Source organism: Nuphar pumila, chromosome 16 (genome assembly GCF_984573655.1).
Source record: "Nuphar pumila chromosome 16, dmNupPumi1.hap1.1, whole genome shotgun sequence".
Lineage (NCBI taxonomy): Eukaryota > Viridiplantae > Streptophyta > Magnoliopsida > Nymphaeales > Nymphaeaceae > Nuphar > Nuphar pumila.
In genome coordinates this window covers 86,117,582-86,135,781 of record NC_143264.1, presented here as the reverse complement: position 1 = coordinate 86,135,781, position 18,200 = coordinate 86,117,582, and the positions used below count along the sequence as shown (strand labels likewise).

Here is an 18,200-nt window from a genome sequence, read left to right as displayed (position 1 = left end):
TTTTCAAAATATCGCAGATTTTCTTCACACTAACCCTATCCAATAACATTTAATGCAATCTATCATGATCTTTACCTTATTTGACAGTAATAATCTATGCAATATAGGTAAGAAAACATGATCAACCAACTCATTTCTTAACCAAAACTTAGCATATGATTGACTGATATTTTGTATCCTTTAACCTTATCTAATTTGGCATCTTCAGCTTTTATTCAAAAGTATACCCTTCTTATCCCAAAAAAAAATCTACATAATTAATAGCCCTTCTTCTTCTTTATCATTTTCCCTGATTCCAAATGCTTGAACCTTTATCTCTACTAACTGAACAATCAAAACATGTAAAGTCCAACTAAGGAATCAGAAATTTCACTTAATTATACTTACACGGAAGATAATCCAACGAATACTAGAAAACCCTTAATTCAATACCACCAAAAAAACGAACAACAACAACATAAGAGGAAATCACCGATCGAATGACTAGAAGAAAAAAACTACTTCATACCACACACAAAAAAAAACAAGGAACAACTTAACATAAAATCAGCAATACACAAAAGATCGAACAGACGAATTACGATGCATTCTATTGTAATAATTCGACGCACTCTATTGTAAAAACGCAAGTATCGTATAATTTCACCAGATTAATTAACCAATCTGCGACTCGGACAATGTCTTTAACACGTCGTGATCACAACAACTTCTGAGAGATTCGCGATGTGAATAGATCAAGAAAGGGGAAAGAGGAACAAGAAGAAGAAGAGAAGAGGGGAAGAGAAAAAAACAAAACCTTCGGAACGAATCGAGTGGGCGGAGCGTCGGCGCGACACTCTTCTCTGACGGGATAGAACAAATCGACGTCTTCCTTGGGCTTCCCCATCTGAATCGCGATCAACGGAGTGCCGTCAACCCTTCACCTCTCCATTCCACGAAGATCGATCGACCGAGAGAGAGAGAGAGAGGACGGCGGGAAGAAGGAGAAAAAAAAGGGGAGAAATAGGAGAAGCGGAGGGAGAGAGGGAGGGGACGGTTCAACGGTCTCCGTGAGCTTCCGCGGCCCTTCTATTTCCAAACGAGCGGCGAATTCGGTGACTAATGAAAGCACTCACTACGCTTACGTAGCAAACGGGTCGGGTCAAGCTTAGCCCGATACTGGATCCTAAATTCATAATCTCGAGAGAAGGTTTTTTTTCGGATCCGGATACGACTCGGATCTCGCAGTAGGGATGGAAACGGTTCAGGTTCGGGGTCAGATTTTTTACCGAAAAATTATGCCTCCAGATCCAAACATGAAGCAGAGTTCGATTGCAAATCCAACAAAGTCTGACCAGATTTATGTGAATATGTTTTCAATTAGGAATTCACGAAAATGTCAACGGTGGGATGTAACCCAAATCTGAATCCGATTTTTTGGGTTTGGTATTGAGTTCTGCATTTAAACCCGAACACGAATCTGACTGAAACTCGAATCCGACTAAAAGCCCAAACCAATTAAATGTAAATATCAAGGTTTAAACCAGTAAGATTCGGATTCAGCCTTATCTTTTCCCATCCAACTCTGAATCCAAATCCGAACCTGGTTAGGTCGGATTCGGTAATGTCTAGATCCGACCCAAGTCTGGCCTGTTTACATGACCCGAGTTCAATTGAGGCCCTTTGTATCAGAATCGGAATCCGAATCTGAGCTCGACTAACCTAGACCTGACTGTATCTGACCTGTCTCCAACCCGTTTATGAACGGATTGGATTTGGCTCGAATGTAGGCTTTAACGAATCGGATCTACTTATATCCGGGTGAGTTAGATTTTGATGAAGAATTGCAATAAGGAATCCAGATTCGGCTAGCATAGAAAATATACCTTGGTATACTTCTGCACATAGAATTGTTAATTGGATCCACCTTGGCCTACAGACTATACCGAATAAGACTAAACAGGTTCGGATTTGATTGGGTATCCAACCCAAATAGGAACCGTTGACATCCGGAACAGGAAGTATAACTCCAACGTTGACAACTCGGTTCTTACCATTCTTTTCTGATTCTGACCCAGATGCCAGTAGACACAGATGTGTTAGTTTAGTTTTGAATCCAACTAGGATTCGGATATTGGCCAGATCAATATTGACTCAATACTAATGGACCTTGAAATTTAAAGGGTGGGTCCATTCCGAATCTGGATAGACTCGGAACAAACATTACAATTCCAGGTTGGGTTGTAACTTGTAACTCGCAACCATGTGATCTGATTTTCCTTTTCTTTTTTTTTTAGTATTGGGCGAAACCTGTGAAACTAGAAAAATCAAGCCCTTGTCGTCATGATGCCACGTTTTCAATGTCAACGGTATCAAACTTGGGGCGGATAAGTTAGTTTTGGATCCGGACCAGTCGTTGCACTCCGGCTTTCATGTGAGTATACTCTGGTTAATCAGTACTAACTAGGCATGTAGACAGGTCAGACTACGGCCAGATCTAAGCATTGTCTAGTCCAACTTAATCAGATTTCATACTTGGATCCAAATTCAGATCCAAAATCATATGGGGATCAACTAAAACTAAATCCAGATCCAATTTTATTAAAATCTGAAAGTTACATGCATTTGGATTTGGATTTTTCTCTGATTTGGATGCAAAACATGACACTGAATCTGGAACTGATTATTAATTGGATCTCATTTTGGCTACTGAATCCGACTGAAATGATTCGGATTTGGCGACGTGAACCCTAACCGTTTACACACTAACCCTTACTTTTGAGAAAATATTGTGGGTGTAGATGGTTTGGGATTAACAGTTCTAATATGTAGCCCCTCAAAACAGCTGCAGACCCAACTATTATTTGGATCATCCAACCTGACACAAATTTCAAATCAGAAACTCTTTGTGGTGACGGATTCTGAGTGTGTGTGTGCGCGCGCGCACGCACGGACATACTTGTCTATGCTAGCTCATATCATGTGTAGTTGCTGCACGCACGCTCTCTGTTTTTCAACTTTTTAGTTTTGCTAAGGGCACGCTTGGAAGGGGGGAAACCTCGTACGAAAATAAAAATTTGGCTATGAGAAGTTTTCCTATTAAAATGTTAGGAAAACTTTTCTTGTTTGTGTGACATGAGAAAAATAGAATTGGAAAAATGTCAGGAGTGTTTTGATTAGGGCGAGGGATGTGCTCACAACTGTAGGTTTTTTATAGGAAAAATGTCGCCATCACTAAGATGGAGAAATTTTTTCCTACCAAAGAACTAAGTTATGCTAGTCCTATGGATTTACGCTATCAAAGCAAAAATAATAAAAAATAAGCAATTTCTAATGCATGAAATTAGAACAAAAATAACTAAGTCTCAATCAAATTAACTTCCCTTAAGAACCTCATAACAAATATTTATAGCATGAAAGAAAACCCAAACCGTACGTTGGATATTGGATAAAATCGGAATATAAAAGCAAATCTGAAAATAAAACCGAAATTCTAAATACAAACTGCATATTCAATTGGATCTTGGTTCTCAATATCATCATCTTTTGTTTTTGTTTTTGTTCTTTCTCTTGTTGACCCTAATCTTGTATGCAGACCCTAAATCTTCATGTCCAAGCGTTTGCTTAGCATTTATTAGAAGTCTTCACATCATACTGGTTCAAATTCACTCCCGAGTTGGGAAAACTTCATTAGACCATAAGAACAATGTTGTTCGCAAATCGGTCTTTTGGATATGTTGGATCACCTTAAACTACATGTGTGGGTGGAGGCTTATTTAGTAGACGAGCAAGAGGCGCATTAGGTGGCCTATGATCTCATTGTGTTGCTCTTGGTATATGTGCATGTTGCCCAAATTGTACTCCCAATACCACGCAGATCATGGCTCTGTACGCTAAAGTGGACTTGGGTTCCGATAAGGTCCAATAACAAGGTTTGGGTTGAAATTGGTAGGCCAGGTGAGGGACAAGTAAGATACATGGGTGGTTGTCGATAGGTTTGGGGTTTCGTAGGCTGGTTTTGGGGTTGTGTGTAATTTGGTTCATGGATTGAATTCAGGTTTAGGTGGACAGGATATAAAGCTTGGTAAGGATCTAGTTGGATCGCAACCAAATCAGGTGGGTAACAATTAGTTGTTTCATAAAAACTCAATTATTGAGTTTGAATCACAATAATTATTGAGTATATGAATCACAGTGTATATCCCTAACTTATTTTTTTCAAGGAAAAATCTCATACATATGTTTATGTTTTTACAGACCGGCCTAAATGGCACTATTTTTTTATTTTTACAAATATTAAGACTGACAACAAACTAAAAAATTAATGTAACAAACATGTTTATTGTTTTCTTAACTGTTTTACCGGTTTGTCGCCATCATTTTTTCAGTTGACAACTTGCATGGTGCCTGATTTTTTCAGGCAACTTAGATTTTTTCAAATACAATAACATATTCAGTATTTAACAAATTTTTTGACGTCACGCATTGCTAACTATGGTCTATGCACCAAATGGACAACAAACATATATCATTAATTCAATGGGATTATTAACAGATATCACTGATATTACCGAGAAGTTCACGATCTTAATGTGACATTTTCCACAGTCCATACTATGCAAAACAGAATCACCTGTTTTAAAATATAGCATTTTAATGTGATATTAATGCATTAAAAGTTTGTTGCATTTCCATACTATTTACACTTTTAATATATTTCATGCAGGATTTACATATTTTTAGACAGAGAAAGCTGGGGTTAGGCAGACCCCCACCAGTATCCTTTGGCTGCGTTCATGTTTCCCAAGCTTCTTCGGCGGTAGACATCCCTGTCCCCTTTCTTTTCTTGCTCTTTGGCTTCGGTGATATCACTACACCAGAATCTCCAAAAGCTATGATCAACGATTGTCGCTTGGTCGAGTGAGACTCGACAAACTTCACCTTGCCTAGGGTGAAGTCAGCTCTGGTATCACTTGTCACAGGCTAAATTTCATATGCCCGTGCGGTTTTGAGGAACCTTGACCCAACAAGCCTTTTAGCGAGTTCCAAAAGCGAACACAGCCGATCTTTCGAAGCAACAAGTGCTTAGTCAGTATTGCAAGCAAACACACAATTACAAGGAGGCAACAATCACACACAACAAAGAGAGAATAGAGGGGGAGAGAGGAACGTTCAATAACAATCAATTCATTGAACGCGGGGTAAATGCAATAGTGTCGTGCATCACAATCTCATTAAGGGAAATGCAAATTACAGGTATGTAAAGTTATACAAACATTACAAGGCCGAAAGACCCGTGTGAGCCATGCAGCGCTTTCAGCAGGCTTAGTAAAAGGCAAAACTACGCAAAAAGTTTGGGCGTAGCACCTTGTGTCATGGGTTGGCGTCCACACGCATGGTATCAAAATATTGTTTGGTATTGTTTAGCTCTAAAATCAAAAGAGCCGTTCTAATAAATAGTAATTAAAGATTTCTTTGACTATCAGCCTTCTTTATTATTTATTTTGGCATTCAAAATATTCGCCAAAGTATGACAATTTACTATAGTTTTTTAGGCACTTATACGATCTATGGGCGAAGAGACATGTTTGAAGACTACATTGTTCATTGTGATTAATCTTAATTCCTCCTCATCATCATCATTATTAAAATGTGTCCCACTTATACTATTTGGCTTCAGTAGCATATAGGCATAAATCTACATTTGGTTGTCTAAATTAGAGTTGTCAGTCAAGGAAGCAGGAGTGGAAAGCGATTCAGGAAGTGGAAGCGGGAAGTGAGGCACTTTCAAATTTTTAGGAAGCGGGAAGCGTGGGATGACTTAGAAGCGAACCAGGAATCGTCCCGAAAGCGACCTAGAAAGCAAACCAGAAGCAAAAAAAGAGGAAAAAAAATAAAAATAAAAATAAAAAAAGGTCTCCCTCGCTTCCCATAAATTGGGAAGCACACTTCCCAATTTTTTTATACACTTCACAACACGTTTTGAAAGCACGACATTTCACGCTTCCATGTGAAATTGTATCGTGTTTGAGATGTGCTATTCATTGAACATCTCAAACACAAAGAAACGGGCCAAACGATATATATATATATATATATATATATATATATATATATATATATATATATATATATATATATATATATATGCATATTTTTTTTTAAGTGCGAAAGGGTTCGTGAGATAAATGGTACGAAAGCTACACATTACTTGATATATATATATATATATATATATATATATATATATATATATATAGAGAGAGAGAGAGAGAGAGAAACTCATAACAGTGGACGATACATTTGTTATTGGATACACATCGGCCGCTGATCGCGTGCACTATCAGCAGTGGGTGATGGTTCAAGGCAAAACACCCTTTAGCGGTGGTTCACGGCCACCACTAATTAATTCCATTAGATGAACACTGGATGCATGAGCGTCTCGCCCGCCCACTGTTATGGCTGTATATATATAGCTAGAGGTCCCAAGGGGGGTTGACTTAGTGGGGTGGGGCCTTGGCTGCTTGACGGGAAGTCAAGGTTTGATTCTCATGTGTGTCGCCCCTGTGTGCAAGCCAATGCTTAGCATAGGCTCCGGGGGCAGGGGTCCTAGCCTCTGAGTTTTATGATGCTGGCATGACAGCTGTAGGTATGGCAGGTTGAAGCAGCGTGACCAGGTCTTGGTGTAGAATAGGATTTCATGTAGAGTTGGCATGCACTCTAAGGGCGTGTTTGGATTTATCAAAATAGGGTGGAATTGGAGTTCAATTCCATCAAAGTTATCACCCAATAGGTAATGTGTGAAGGCATTGACGTGAAGATGTCGGATCGAACCCTGCTGGCACACGATTGTGTCTGCACATTTGTCGTGGATGGGCCACGTAAGGCAGGGTGGTCATGTCCTTATTTGGATTTTTACCTCACAGAAGGGTGGGCCCATGAAACAACCTGGTCCTCGGTTAAGATTTTCTCATCATTGAAAGAAAATAAAAAGCCCACCAAAGTTCTGTCCCCTCAAAAAAACGAAAAGAGAAAGAAGAAACCATCAAAGGTCCTCATATGAAATCCATATAATCGAAATCCAATTCCACGAATCCAAACACATTGAATTCTCATACGAAAGAATTCATAGAAGTATACATGGGAGGTAGCAAGAAGTAGGTTCCTTGGTTGTGAAATTGGTCCCAGTTTCTTGCTCTTGCAAACTCTGCAAGCTTGCTTCGAAGCTCGTTCAGACCAACATTCACCAGTTCTTTATTCGCCTCCTCTTTTACCTCCTTTCCTCCTCCCATTCTCGTTCTGTGCGTCTTGTGAGAAGGAATCCTTATGACTTTATACAGGTGTTTTACTATGACTGTCATGGAAGATTATCTAGAAAAAAGAAAATGAAAGTATACACCAAATCCTAATATCTTATTGTGTATTGTCCCATATCATATACCGTGGAAAATGACCAACTCAACGAGTAAAAATATCTTATTGCATATTGTCTCACATTGATTTTCCTTTTCAAGTTCATCGCTTTTGCTTTTTTCATTTTTTTTCCATAGAAAATGCTGCCACTTTCATAAGAAAAAGAAAAAGGCTTTGCATTTACATTAGGGTTTTTGCAAATTGGTTCCACCTTGTAACTGATTTACAAAATAGTCCATGCCTTATACCAGTGGCGGAGCCAGAAGTTTTTCGTTGGGTGGGTAGACTTCGGGTCTCGAGGACAATGTTATGGTCTTGAAGGACGATCCATTTATTAAGATCAGTGGCAGAGCCAAAAAAAATTTTGGTAGAGGAACAATGTTTGTGGAGAGATAAAACTTAAATAAGCCTTTGAATTAAAATAACAATTGTTATAAACACAAACAACTAAATTTATGAACATAACAAGATAAAACCTTAAATTGTACTTTTAAACTAAAATAAAGATTGTTCACCTAAGAAATACAAACAACTAAATTCATGAAAATTTTACAATTGACATCTTCTATTTTTCATATTTTGAAAACAATTCATAATTGCATCATCACTGGTGGTATCAAATGTCTTCTTTTCAATGTAAGTAACCAAAGCATCATTGATCCATTCATCTCCCATTCTATTACATAGTCGACTTTTGATATTGTTCATAGCTGAAAATGCTCTTTCAACACTTGTTGCAACTATCAAAGTTAATGCCAACTTAATCAATAGATACACATGAGAAAATACAATGTGCTTTTGAGTTGCTACCATCATCTCTACTAACTCTGCTACAGATTTTAAACTTGAAAACCATATATAATCTCCAAATTTTATGGAGGCTTATGGGAAATATGACCCAGAAGGCCTCAAGAATCAAATTTTTAGCAAGATTCTTAAAGTGAATACTATATATGATATTTTTCATTTAGTAATTTTGAAAACCTGATATGAGTGACCTGTGTGTTGAATGAAAAAAAGCATAGATATTTATTTGACAAACTAAAATTAAATCGTGCCCAAAACTTTGTAAATTTTTTGCTTGACTGTTGGATATTAGTGGTAGAAAGGTGTAACTTGAGATGAATTAAAAAGATGATTAAACCTATAGAAAAGTGGTTCAAACAAGGAGCTCAATTAGGTCCTACCATAAATCACATCATATATCCAAGACAACACAAAGTGCACATCATACATCTCAGACCTACAAACCAGATCATGTTAGCAGTTCTTAAACCACACCAGAAGCATGTGCATGACAAAAAAATACATCTGATGAATTATCTTGGTGAAATTGATTACTGAATCAATTAAATTTCATCCTATACCTTATAGAAAACTCAATATATCCCCTTTTTCAAATAATGTCCAAGTAAAATCTGTTAGTTTTCAGAAAAGAACAAACATGAAAGACATTGAAAGTAATAGAAAAATCAAAGGGTATTTGGAAACTGGTGGTGTTTGATTACCTTAGATTGAAAATAACAAAGTTTTTAAAATCTCAATGTGAAAAAATTTAGACCTCAAACTCTCAGATTTGTAGTCAGATGTGTGGGAACCCAACTCAAATACAATAGAGTTGAGGCAACTATGGTCAAAACCATTATATTGCTACTAAAATGATAATATCATGAAATTTTGAAAATATCATGATATTTCAAACTTTTGGTAAAATATTATGACATTTAGGGAACACCATAGAGCACACGTATAATTCCTACATGCTTAGCTCATTAATTTAAGATGGCCATTATAAACACTATTGTTACAATTAAAATAGCACTGCAGAGAAAGAGAGAGGTCATATTTCTAATCTGATCATCTTTTTTAGAGGTTGGAAATACCTTAATAGAGACCAAATCGAACTCAATGGCAACAAATCCGCAAAACTGTTGACTGTGGTGGATCATCATGATGCCTCAATTCCCGAGTCCCGACTAGACGGTGTCAGCTAACAATCAACCATCGTGGATATGTCATACTAAATTGAGACACACAACACACACACGGATATAAAAAAGTCGATTTTTCTTCACATTATTATGACTCCACTCTCTCTCTCTCTCATATCCATCCCCTTACCACGAATTACCTGCAGATGCTCCAAATCCTCCTTTTTCAGAGAAAGACATGCTCCAATTCTTATGCTTACCCTAAAGACTAAAGAATATAAGCGCGAAACTAAAAAATCAAGCAACAAAGAAAACAGAAAGACAAAGGACCATCTTCCAAAGTAGAGGAATATCAGGACAGAAACCATAAAGCTGAAAGCCAGATCCTACCAATTAAGCAGTCAGTTTGGTTAATATGTAGCTTTGCTCATCTAGGTTTAGTTATAGCACTAATCCGTTTAAAGTTGGTTTATCCTTTAAGAGAGAAAGAGAGAGTCTGACCCCTCCTTTGATCTCAACTCCTCTATAAACACCTACACCTACCTTTTATCTCTCTCTGTTTTAATTCTTTCTCTCTCTCTAAAAAAAGGAAAATCATTCCTTTATCGTTTTTATAATATTCCATCCATTATGTCCCCCTCCTCCCCAATTTACCTGAACCCACCCATAGGCCTCCTCTGTTTCTCCCGTTTCACCACCACCCATCAAAACCCTAGAAAACCAAAACACCAAGAAATCACCCACGAGGAAGAGAAGTACACCCACACTCCAAAAATTCAATTCCCCCATTCAAACCCCAGGAAGATTTTAGGATATGGGTATTGGCAAAAACTGCAAGGGTTCCATCACCAAGACCTCCTCCTCCCCTCCCGTTACCACATTTGGGTGTTTGCAAGATGTTCATATGAAATAGCAAGATAACACATGAAAGAGAACTGAAGAAAGAAAAAGAAGAAGAAGGGGAAGAGAGAGAGATACCGACCTGTTTTAAGCCTTCAACTGGCGTTCCGGCATGACGGCGGACGGCAGTGCTTCACGTCGGCACCAGTGGTGGAGCCAGGGGTTGGCATGGATGAAGCAGCAACACAAATGAAACAGTGAACAATCCCTAATTTTTTGAAAGGTCCCGACTACTGACTCGATGGGCACCGAGTAGAGTTGACTCAGCCGAGTCCCGGGCCGACTCAGTTTCTAATTATGGGGTGGGCGACCGCCCACCCCTGGCTCCGCCACTGCCTTATGCCATTTTGCAAAGCAGTATTGGCCTTTTCTACCTTATTACAAACTAGTGCTTTAATCTTTATTCAGCAGTTGTTACATGGTTAACTGGCCACCAAAATGCCCTTCATTAAATAGTTGTTAGTGTATTAGCTTTTTGCAAATTAGTCCCTACCTTATTTACATTGGTCTTTCTGTAGGGGCAGAACCATCAATTTGTCTACCTTTACCTGTTACTATCAGGTAGGGCTGTTTGGGTACCCGACCAACCCGAACCCAATTTTTTGGGTATAAGCATAAAAAGTGCTGTCCTGAATAATATTCTGGTAGAGCCAAGCAAATGCAGGTCGGGTTTGGGTTATGGTTTTTTATGAGAGCCGATTCAACCCGAGTATTTTGTATGTATTTTCAGTAAAAAATAAATTTTTGAAGTTATGCTGTTCCAGGTTTAAGATTTCAGGTGAAACCCGAGCCTGATCATTAATTTTATTTGCAGGTCCAAGTCGATCCTGACCAGATCCGTTGACTGCTCTTGCCAGGAAAGCTAACAGCTGTTAACCTCAATAACTGATTTACAAGGGTTAATGAACAGAAGCTGATTTGCATAATGCAGGAACTATTTTGCATTTAAAAAACTCTTTACATGATCAGCATGGCATGTAATGGAACAGCCATAGAAACCTTGACATATGACTAAACCATGCAGAGTTCAACTCGGATGTATATGAACGTGTCATGTGCTATTTGATGCATTATTTTCATTTTAAGAAACGGTTGTATCATAGTGTGACACATTACAATTTGTAAGTTTGGTGATTCCCTACCTACTTTAAAGCGTAACCTATATGGAGTTTGGTAGTGATGAAACTGATACCACTTGCGTGTTTGGATGAACCATTATCACGAAAAGTAAAGTAGGACAAGTGGTGATATTGGATTGGGATTTGGGTGTTTGCTTACACATAAAAAGCAGGAAAATTAGAGGTAGCTGGGAAAAGCAGGAAAATTAGAGGTAGCTGGGATGGGAGTTTATGCATTTGGTGTACTGGACGTAAAATCTTGGTCAAAGTACTTTGGTGGTCTCGTTTGGAATCTGGCAGTTGGGATGGGCGTTTATGTATTTGGGATGGAAAGTGAGGCCCTTTCTCCTTTGTATTTATACTAAAAAATGGATTTGACAGCTACCACCTCCAAGATTCCAAACAGGGCTATAGTAAATTTGGTAGATGCGCCCCCAAGTTCTTCTACGGCACTTGCACGCTAGACCATCCAATCAAATGCTCGAATGGCCCAAAAATTCTTTAGGGTGTTTGTTACACTCCCCCTCAAGGAAGGCCTGTTTTCTTTGAAAGGGTCAATTTGGAGGAAAAGTTTCTCCATGAGAAGAGGTATGAACCCATTTTGTTAGAAAAGTTGGTTTTTTGCATTTATTGAATAGGTCTCACTACATATTTTTGATGGACATGTTTGTTTCACTTTTTCTTAGGAAAGAGGCCCTATTTTTTGTGAAAGAGAGCATCTTTTTGTAAGAGAGAATGAAACAAACAACCCCCTTAGAGTTATGATTTACATTGATTAGTAAAAGGCAAGTTTTGGATCATATCATTGCAATGTTCACGAAGGATTTTCATTGGTGTCAGAAATTAATGGCTTGTATTCTGCCAAATTTTTTACTTTAAAAATCATAATTTAAAAAAATGTATGGTCTAAGTTATGATTTGTAGCAAACAAACTATGCTTAACATATAGGGGTAGATTGAGTGGGAGAAATGTTATTGACCCTGGTGCATATGAGGGCACACCTACCAACTTCTCTGAACATATACCAATATTTATCCTGCAACTGATTAAGTTGGTGAAATCTAAATAAGCCCTCATGATATTGCAGTTCAACCTTTTACTGGGAATGCACTTCGTCATCTCAGCGAATTTCTTACCTTAAGCTGTTGTTTCTGGTCTATATTTATATATGATTCCTATCCTGTGTCCACAGAATCCAAGTTTTTGACTATCCACTTTGGCCTTTCAGTAGCCTATAAACTATGCAGGGAATGTTATCTCACATGCCATTTGCAACTTTAATTACTGCTAAATATTCCAACAATGACATCTGCAGAAAGATTTCTCTGTGGAGCATCAAAGTATGTAACACCCATAGTGACAAGTTAAAAACCGCAAAATATTGGCAGTCAAAAACTCGCAAGAATTTGATTTTTTTTTTTAAATCTCACGTATTTTTCAGCAAAATATCAGCAATAAAATATTTTAAAATAAAAACCACATGGGTTTTCACGATAAATAGCCATTAAAAACGTAAAAAACACATTTAAAATTGCAATATTTTGAGAATATCGTGAGAAATTGCCGTTTTTAACTTTCAGGTAGATTTTTCATAAATCTCGTGATATTTGTCATTATGGTGACACCCCCTTAAGCGGCCGTCCATCTTGAGATGAATGACGTGGAATGTAGCTCAATTTTCGAGTACGCTTGAGATGAATAATATTGATATAAACCATAATCAGCAGTTTATCTAAAGATGCGATGCCCATGAGGGCTCCACCCATTTGGCAGGGGCAACTTGTTAAACGTCACCAAACTGAATGAACATCACGAGTTCAAAACTTATGGTGTGCATCCCTTGTCACACGAGGCCAAAGCTGCGTGTACTCCCTTGTGAACAATGGGACCTGGGGTTTTTATTAGGGATGAGAAATCGAAACGAGCAGCTTACCGTTGGGCTCGACTCAGCTTGATCCATCGTCTGACTCCCGATTGGCAGGAATTAAATCCTGGACGAGTATCGTAGGGTCGCAACCAGCAGTAGTTCAAGATCGGATAATAGCCACCGGCGTGAGCATCTCCAATGATGAACCGAGAATCACCATTCCAGTCAGGGGTTATGAGCAGCTTCTTGAACCAAACAAAAACATTGGATTCTCGTGCAAATGAGATTCCTTTCCTTACGTTAAACAAACATGAGATTTGAATTGCATGAGATTCTAAATCAAATGATTTTGAACCTCATGAGATTTCAAATCTCATGTGTTTTTTACTTTCACTTTTGAAAAAAACGCTTACAAACGTACCCCAAATGTGATTTCAAGTCACATGATTTTAAATCACATATTTTACCATGTGATTTGGAATCACATGAGATTCACTTCAAACATGATTTCAAACTCGCATTCCCTTTTCGTTTCCATGAGACTCCAAATCACATGTTTGACGTTATTCCAAATCACATGTTTGGTTAGCTGTGCAAATGAGATTCATTCTCTCATTTGTGTAAGATTCCAAATCACATTTGAATGCAACCAAACATAGACATGGATTCAGTTTCAGAGAGTACCACTACGATCGGGTCCCGCCAAGTCCAACCCGATACCGGTGCAACCTGGTCTCGATCCATTTCATTTTCTAGAGTGAAGCAAGGGACACTCTAGCCATGTTGAAACAAGAGAAGCCCCTTTTCGTAATTTCATGTCATAGATCTGAACCACCAGCTCACCCTAGATCGGACGGCTGAAATCATTTTTACATCCTTCTCATAATGCTCTCACATCTTACCTCCTTGCTGCCCCCTCTTTATTTTCACGCTTCCTCCTCGTTGCATCTCTCTCTGGTTGAACAACAAACCCTCAACCATGGTGAGTCCTATCTTAAAACCCTAGTGTTTTATTTTTCTTTTCTTTTTTCGATTTACTCTTTCGGCTGTTCCTCTCGCGTTTCCTTGTTGAAGAGTAGATCCGCGGATACTAATTTTCTCGTATTAATTTTTATTTTATTATATTTTTTTAGCCGTTCAAAAGGTATGTAGAGATCGGTAGGGTGGCGATGATCAACTACGGGAAGGAATACGGCAGGCTTGTCGTGATCGTCGATGTCATCGACCAGAACCGAGTAAGTTTCTTGCTGCTAGATGCGTCCTCTTTTTCTTATTTTTCTAGCATTTTTCTCTTTATTTTTTGTTATTAATCTGTGTTTGTTGAGACTTTTCGTTATTTTTTCCTTTTGATCTTCCGTCGTTTCTCGGTAGTTCCATAAAACTTCGAAACTGTGTTAACTTTCGGCAGTTAAGGTCTACTTCCGTTGATTGTTGATTGCTTTGGTCGTATCTTGTTACATCTGTAGAACCCGTAAATTGAAAAAGTTTGATTGGTTATCGGGTGAAAGAATCACACTTAGAAACGTATAGATATAACTCTTTTACTGTCAGAAGGGTGCTCCCTCAATGAGTTATGTTTGTATACTGTGAATGTTTTCATGGTGATTGCGTGCAGTTTTCATTGTAATCATGTTTTAGTTTTAGGGTGTGGAATGCATAATCCTTATTGATTGTTTGAGAGCTCGAGATGGCATCCTATCAGATTTTGAGATGAGAGTAACAAAAAGATAGACAGTAGGGCTATGTTTGGGAGCCTTGAATTGAAGGTGTGTTGCAGTTTCCCAACACATCCTGCTGTTTTGAAGAAGTGCATTGAAATTTCCCCGACACCCTCTTTTGTTTGGGAGCAATGTTGTTGCCAAAGCACTGTGATGCGGATAGAATTGACAACCCCAACACCAGATTTAAAGACCATTTAGATGAGGATGTTTTTGGCAACTTCAACCCCAGACGCCACACTATCTTTTGGCAACAGCATGACGACCATGTTTGCATCCCGATTCATCGATCCGATGCATGTGAGATATCGTGGCACATATTACTTTTTCTCTGTTGTTGCAATGCATGATCTTTGGTATTTGATTTGATTATCCTTCCTGCGAAATCACTGTTTTATGAGACATGACTGATGCCTGGCATCGTGCTGCTGTGATCTCCCAGCTGTTCTTTTATTGATGTTTATGCTCTGTTGAACACTTCTCGCTTCATAAACATATCAAACAGCAAATGCGATTTTTTGTTCATGCTGGAAGCACAACATATGATATCTGTATGATATAAAGATTACAAACTTCCACTTTCTTTTTTTTTTCTTCTCTTTTATTTGAAAATTTTTATATCTTCAAATTTGTTGTCAGCTATGAAAGATGGATACTGATATTTTTTATTTCAGTGTCATGCTTGTCCATGCCACATTTGGATCTTGAGGAGTGGATATTTTTTGTCCTTTTTCTATCTATTCATGGCAAAGTTTTGCAAACTTGACAGGCTCGGCATTCTTTGTAATTATTAGATTAATTTTATTTGGATACCTTGTACTATAGATATCTGTTGCTTTATAATGGTCTTTGGAAGTTTCACAATTGGTGGATGACTTGGCTAAATCTTAATCTTTCGGCTGGTTTATTTAGGATTGAAATCAACCTGACATTCATAGTTTGTCTAAATTTTTGCATTAGAATGCATGGAAACCATGATAGGTGGCACAATCGATAGGATTTTCCAAAAAATGAAGTGTATCATTATTAATAATGAGAAACTAATAAATTGGAATGATAAAGGATAGATTCAAGAGCAACCATAGTTTGGCATAAATAGACAGGTATAAATAAGAACTGCTAGTAAATTAGTGCAATCTTCTAGCATCCATGGAATAATGGAAATTTGATTGTCATCTTGGGCATCTCATCTCGTGTAACTTGGCTTCTTTTCCCTTCAACAAGTTGTTCATCCTTTTGTTTTCAATTGCCAAACAGGCTCTTGTTGATGCACCTGATATGGTGAGAAGTCAGATGAATTTTAAGAGACTTGCACTAACTGATATCAAGATCGACATTCCGAGGATTCCTAAAAAGAAGTCCTTGATTGCAGCAATGGAGGCTGCAGGTATGAGGTTAAATGTTGTGTTCACGTTACTAAACTATGGCCTTGGCTTGAGATGCCCTTGTCTCGATGTGGTTTCTTTGCATTAGTGTGGCTTCAGGGAATCTTGCATTCACTGTGGTGCTTGTCACCCTAGCTGCGAGTGTTGTCTGATTAATGATATTAAGTTGACCTATCAAATGTTGCCTATTGATCGCAGATGTGAAAAACAAGTGGGAAAGCAGCTCTTGGGGCAGGAAACTGATTGTGCAGAAAAAGAGAGCTGCACTCAATGATTTTGACAGGTTCAAGGTTATGTTGGCAAAGATCAAGGTTTGTGGCTGCATTTCTTAGAACCCAACTCATTCTGGATATCACCATTCAGCTATTGCCACCACCAATACACATTGCTTATTCTGATCATCAGTTTTTCTCTTTGTTTGGTTCCCCTGTGTGCAGAGAGCTAGCTTGATCAGGCAGGAGCTCTCAAAGCTGCAAAAGGAGAGTGGGGCGTGAGAAGGGCTGAATTCAATTTTGGATTTATGGGCTCTTTCTTAGTTCATAGGGAACTGTTAAGAAGAGTTCAACTTCGTAATCACTTTGTTATTAGCTGTGTTTTGGATTTAAAACAAAAGGGGTTATCCTCTTTTTTCCCTGGGAAGGACTACCATTTTGTATTTCAATATGCCTTTGTTCAATTTTAGAAAACTTTTTCATTGTTAAATGCTCTTTCAGTGATTTATAAATCTGCAGCACCTTTTAATTCAATTCATTCTTCAGGTATGCACAGTTTTTTCATCAGGATGGTTGAAATGTAACAAGGGACCATGTCCAGTAATTCCCTTATTAATTAAATCTCAACATATACCAGAGACGGTTTGATACGAGACGAAATTTCACAGGATGATTTGCAACATACGACCTTGCATAACTTGTCTTCCATCTGTCTTTGTAGCATTCCTTATTATTTATTTCCTTGGACTATCCAAAAAAAAAACTGTATGCATATGATCACTAATAGATGATATTATTGTGTCATCCATTAAACTGTCTTTATTTCATCTGGGCATACCAAAATTGATGTCCTTGTGATTTGTGTCCCAAATTAGTATAATACCATGTCAGCCCGGCGCCTCATCAGCATCATGGGTGATAGATGATCTTCATTATTATGATAAGCTTCTGTTGGATTCAACAATTTAATTGGCTTAAAAAAGAGGGTGTCGGGTAGATTTGAGATTCTGGCTGTCATAATGTGTTGCAGATCAAAGTGGCTTGGCCTGCAACAAGGTGACTTTACACCTAACCTGAATATCATGAGTCTAGATGTGGCCCTGAGGTTGGTTAAGAATTGTGTTTTCCCTGTTATATCAACTTCATTCAGCTTGTGCCGAGATGGTTCTTGCCTTGTGCAACTACCATCATCACAACACTGGCCTTATGACCAACAATCGCTGCTTTTCTATTGCAGTAACATAAAGTAGGACTGGACAGTTATTTCTATTGGCCTATTTTGTTCATCTCTGGATCTTGACAGTGTAGTCCGAAGTCACATTGTGTAACCTCTGGCTGTTTCGACCCTGTCAAGGAAGGAAGATCCTGAGATGGTCAAAAGAGGCCATGGCTCTTCTGCAGACTCCATGGCTTTGTTAAATTTCAGACTGATAACTATGATTGATAAACACATAATTTGCACAACCAACATTTTAAAGTGATGCATATCATTGTCCCAGCTGCTACTTCAGGAGACTGAATTGCCCTGAACGAATAATACCAAAATTGCCTTAAAATTGGCCCTTCTTTCTCAACCGTCTATGATTATAGGCACTGTTGAGAAACAAGTCCCCGTATATAGGCATATGTACTTAAGGGTAGTATGGTAATCATTTAATAGGTCGGGTGCATTATTG

The 18,200-nt window shown here is 38.2% G+C and overlaps 2 protein-coding genes and 1 long non-coding RNA gene across 5 annotated transcripts in view; 1 reads left to right on the top strand and 2 right to left on the bottom strand.

The window, feature by feature from the left end:
* Window positions 1-988, bottom strand: part of LOC149813977 (rab GTPase-activating protein 22-like) — a 41,137-nt gene extending 40,149 nt beyond the window's left edge. The window contains exon 1 of the mRNA XM_089991253.1: window positions 797-988. Within this exon, the coding sequence (XP_089847379.1) occupies window positions 797-886 (90 nt within the window). The 5' untranslated portion in view covers window positions 887-988. The remainder of the gene's footprint in view (window positions 1-796) is intronic.
* Window positions 989-4,591: 3,603 nt separating this feature from the next.
* On the bottom strand, window positions 4,592-10,402 carry LOC149813976 (uncharacterized). Of its 3 annotated transcripts, none has more exons than XR_016428328.1 (4): window positions 10,306-10,402; window positions 9,514-9,584; window positions 9,276-9,382; window positions 4,592-5,045 (listed from the first exon to the last, which is right to left on the bottom strand). It is a non-coding gene; the product is annotated as an uncharacterized LOC149813976 (long non-coding RNA). The 3 variants fall into 3 exon arrangements; XR_016428330.1 differs by lacking the exon at window positions 4,592-5,045 and adding an exon at window positions 6,952-7,286; XR_016428329.1 differs by lacking the exon at window positions 4,592-5,045 and adding an exon at window positions 7,940-8,132.
* A 3,721-nt stretch (window positions 10,403-14,123) lies between these two features.
* Window positions 14,124-17,058, top strand: LOC149813975 (large ribosomal subunit protein eL14-like). Its single transcript, XM_089991396.1, has 5 exons — window positions 14,124-14,191; window positions 14,343-14,444; window positions 16,185-16,314; window positions 16,511-16,623; window positions 16,750-17,058. Exons 1-5 carry the CDS (start codon window positions 14,189-14,191, stop codon window positions 16,804-16,806), a joined length of 405 nt encoding a protein of 134 aa, XP_089847522.1. The 5' UTR covers window positions 14,124-14,188; the 3' UTR covers window positions 16,807-17,058.
* Window positions 17,059-18,200: the final 1,142 nt, after the last annotated feature.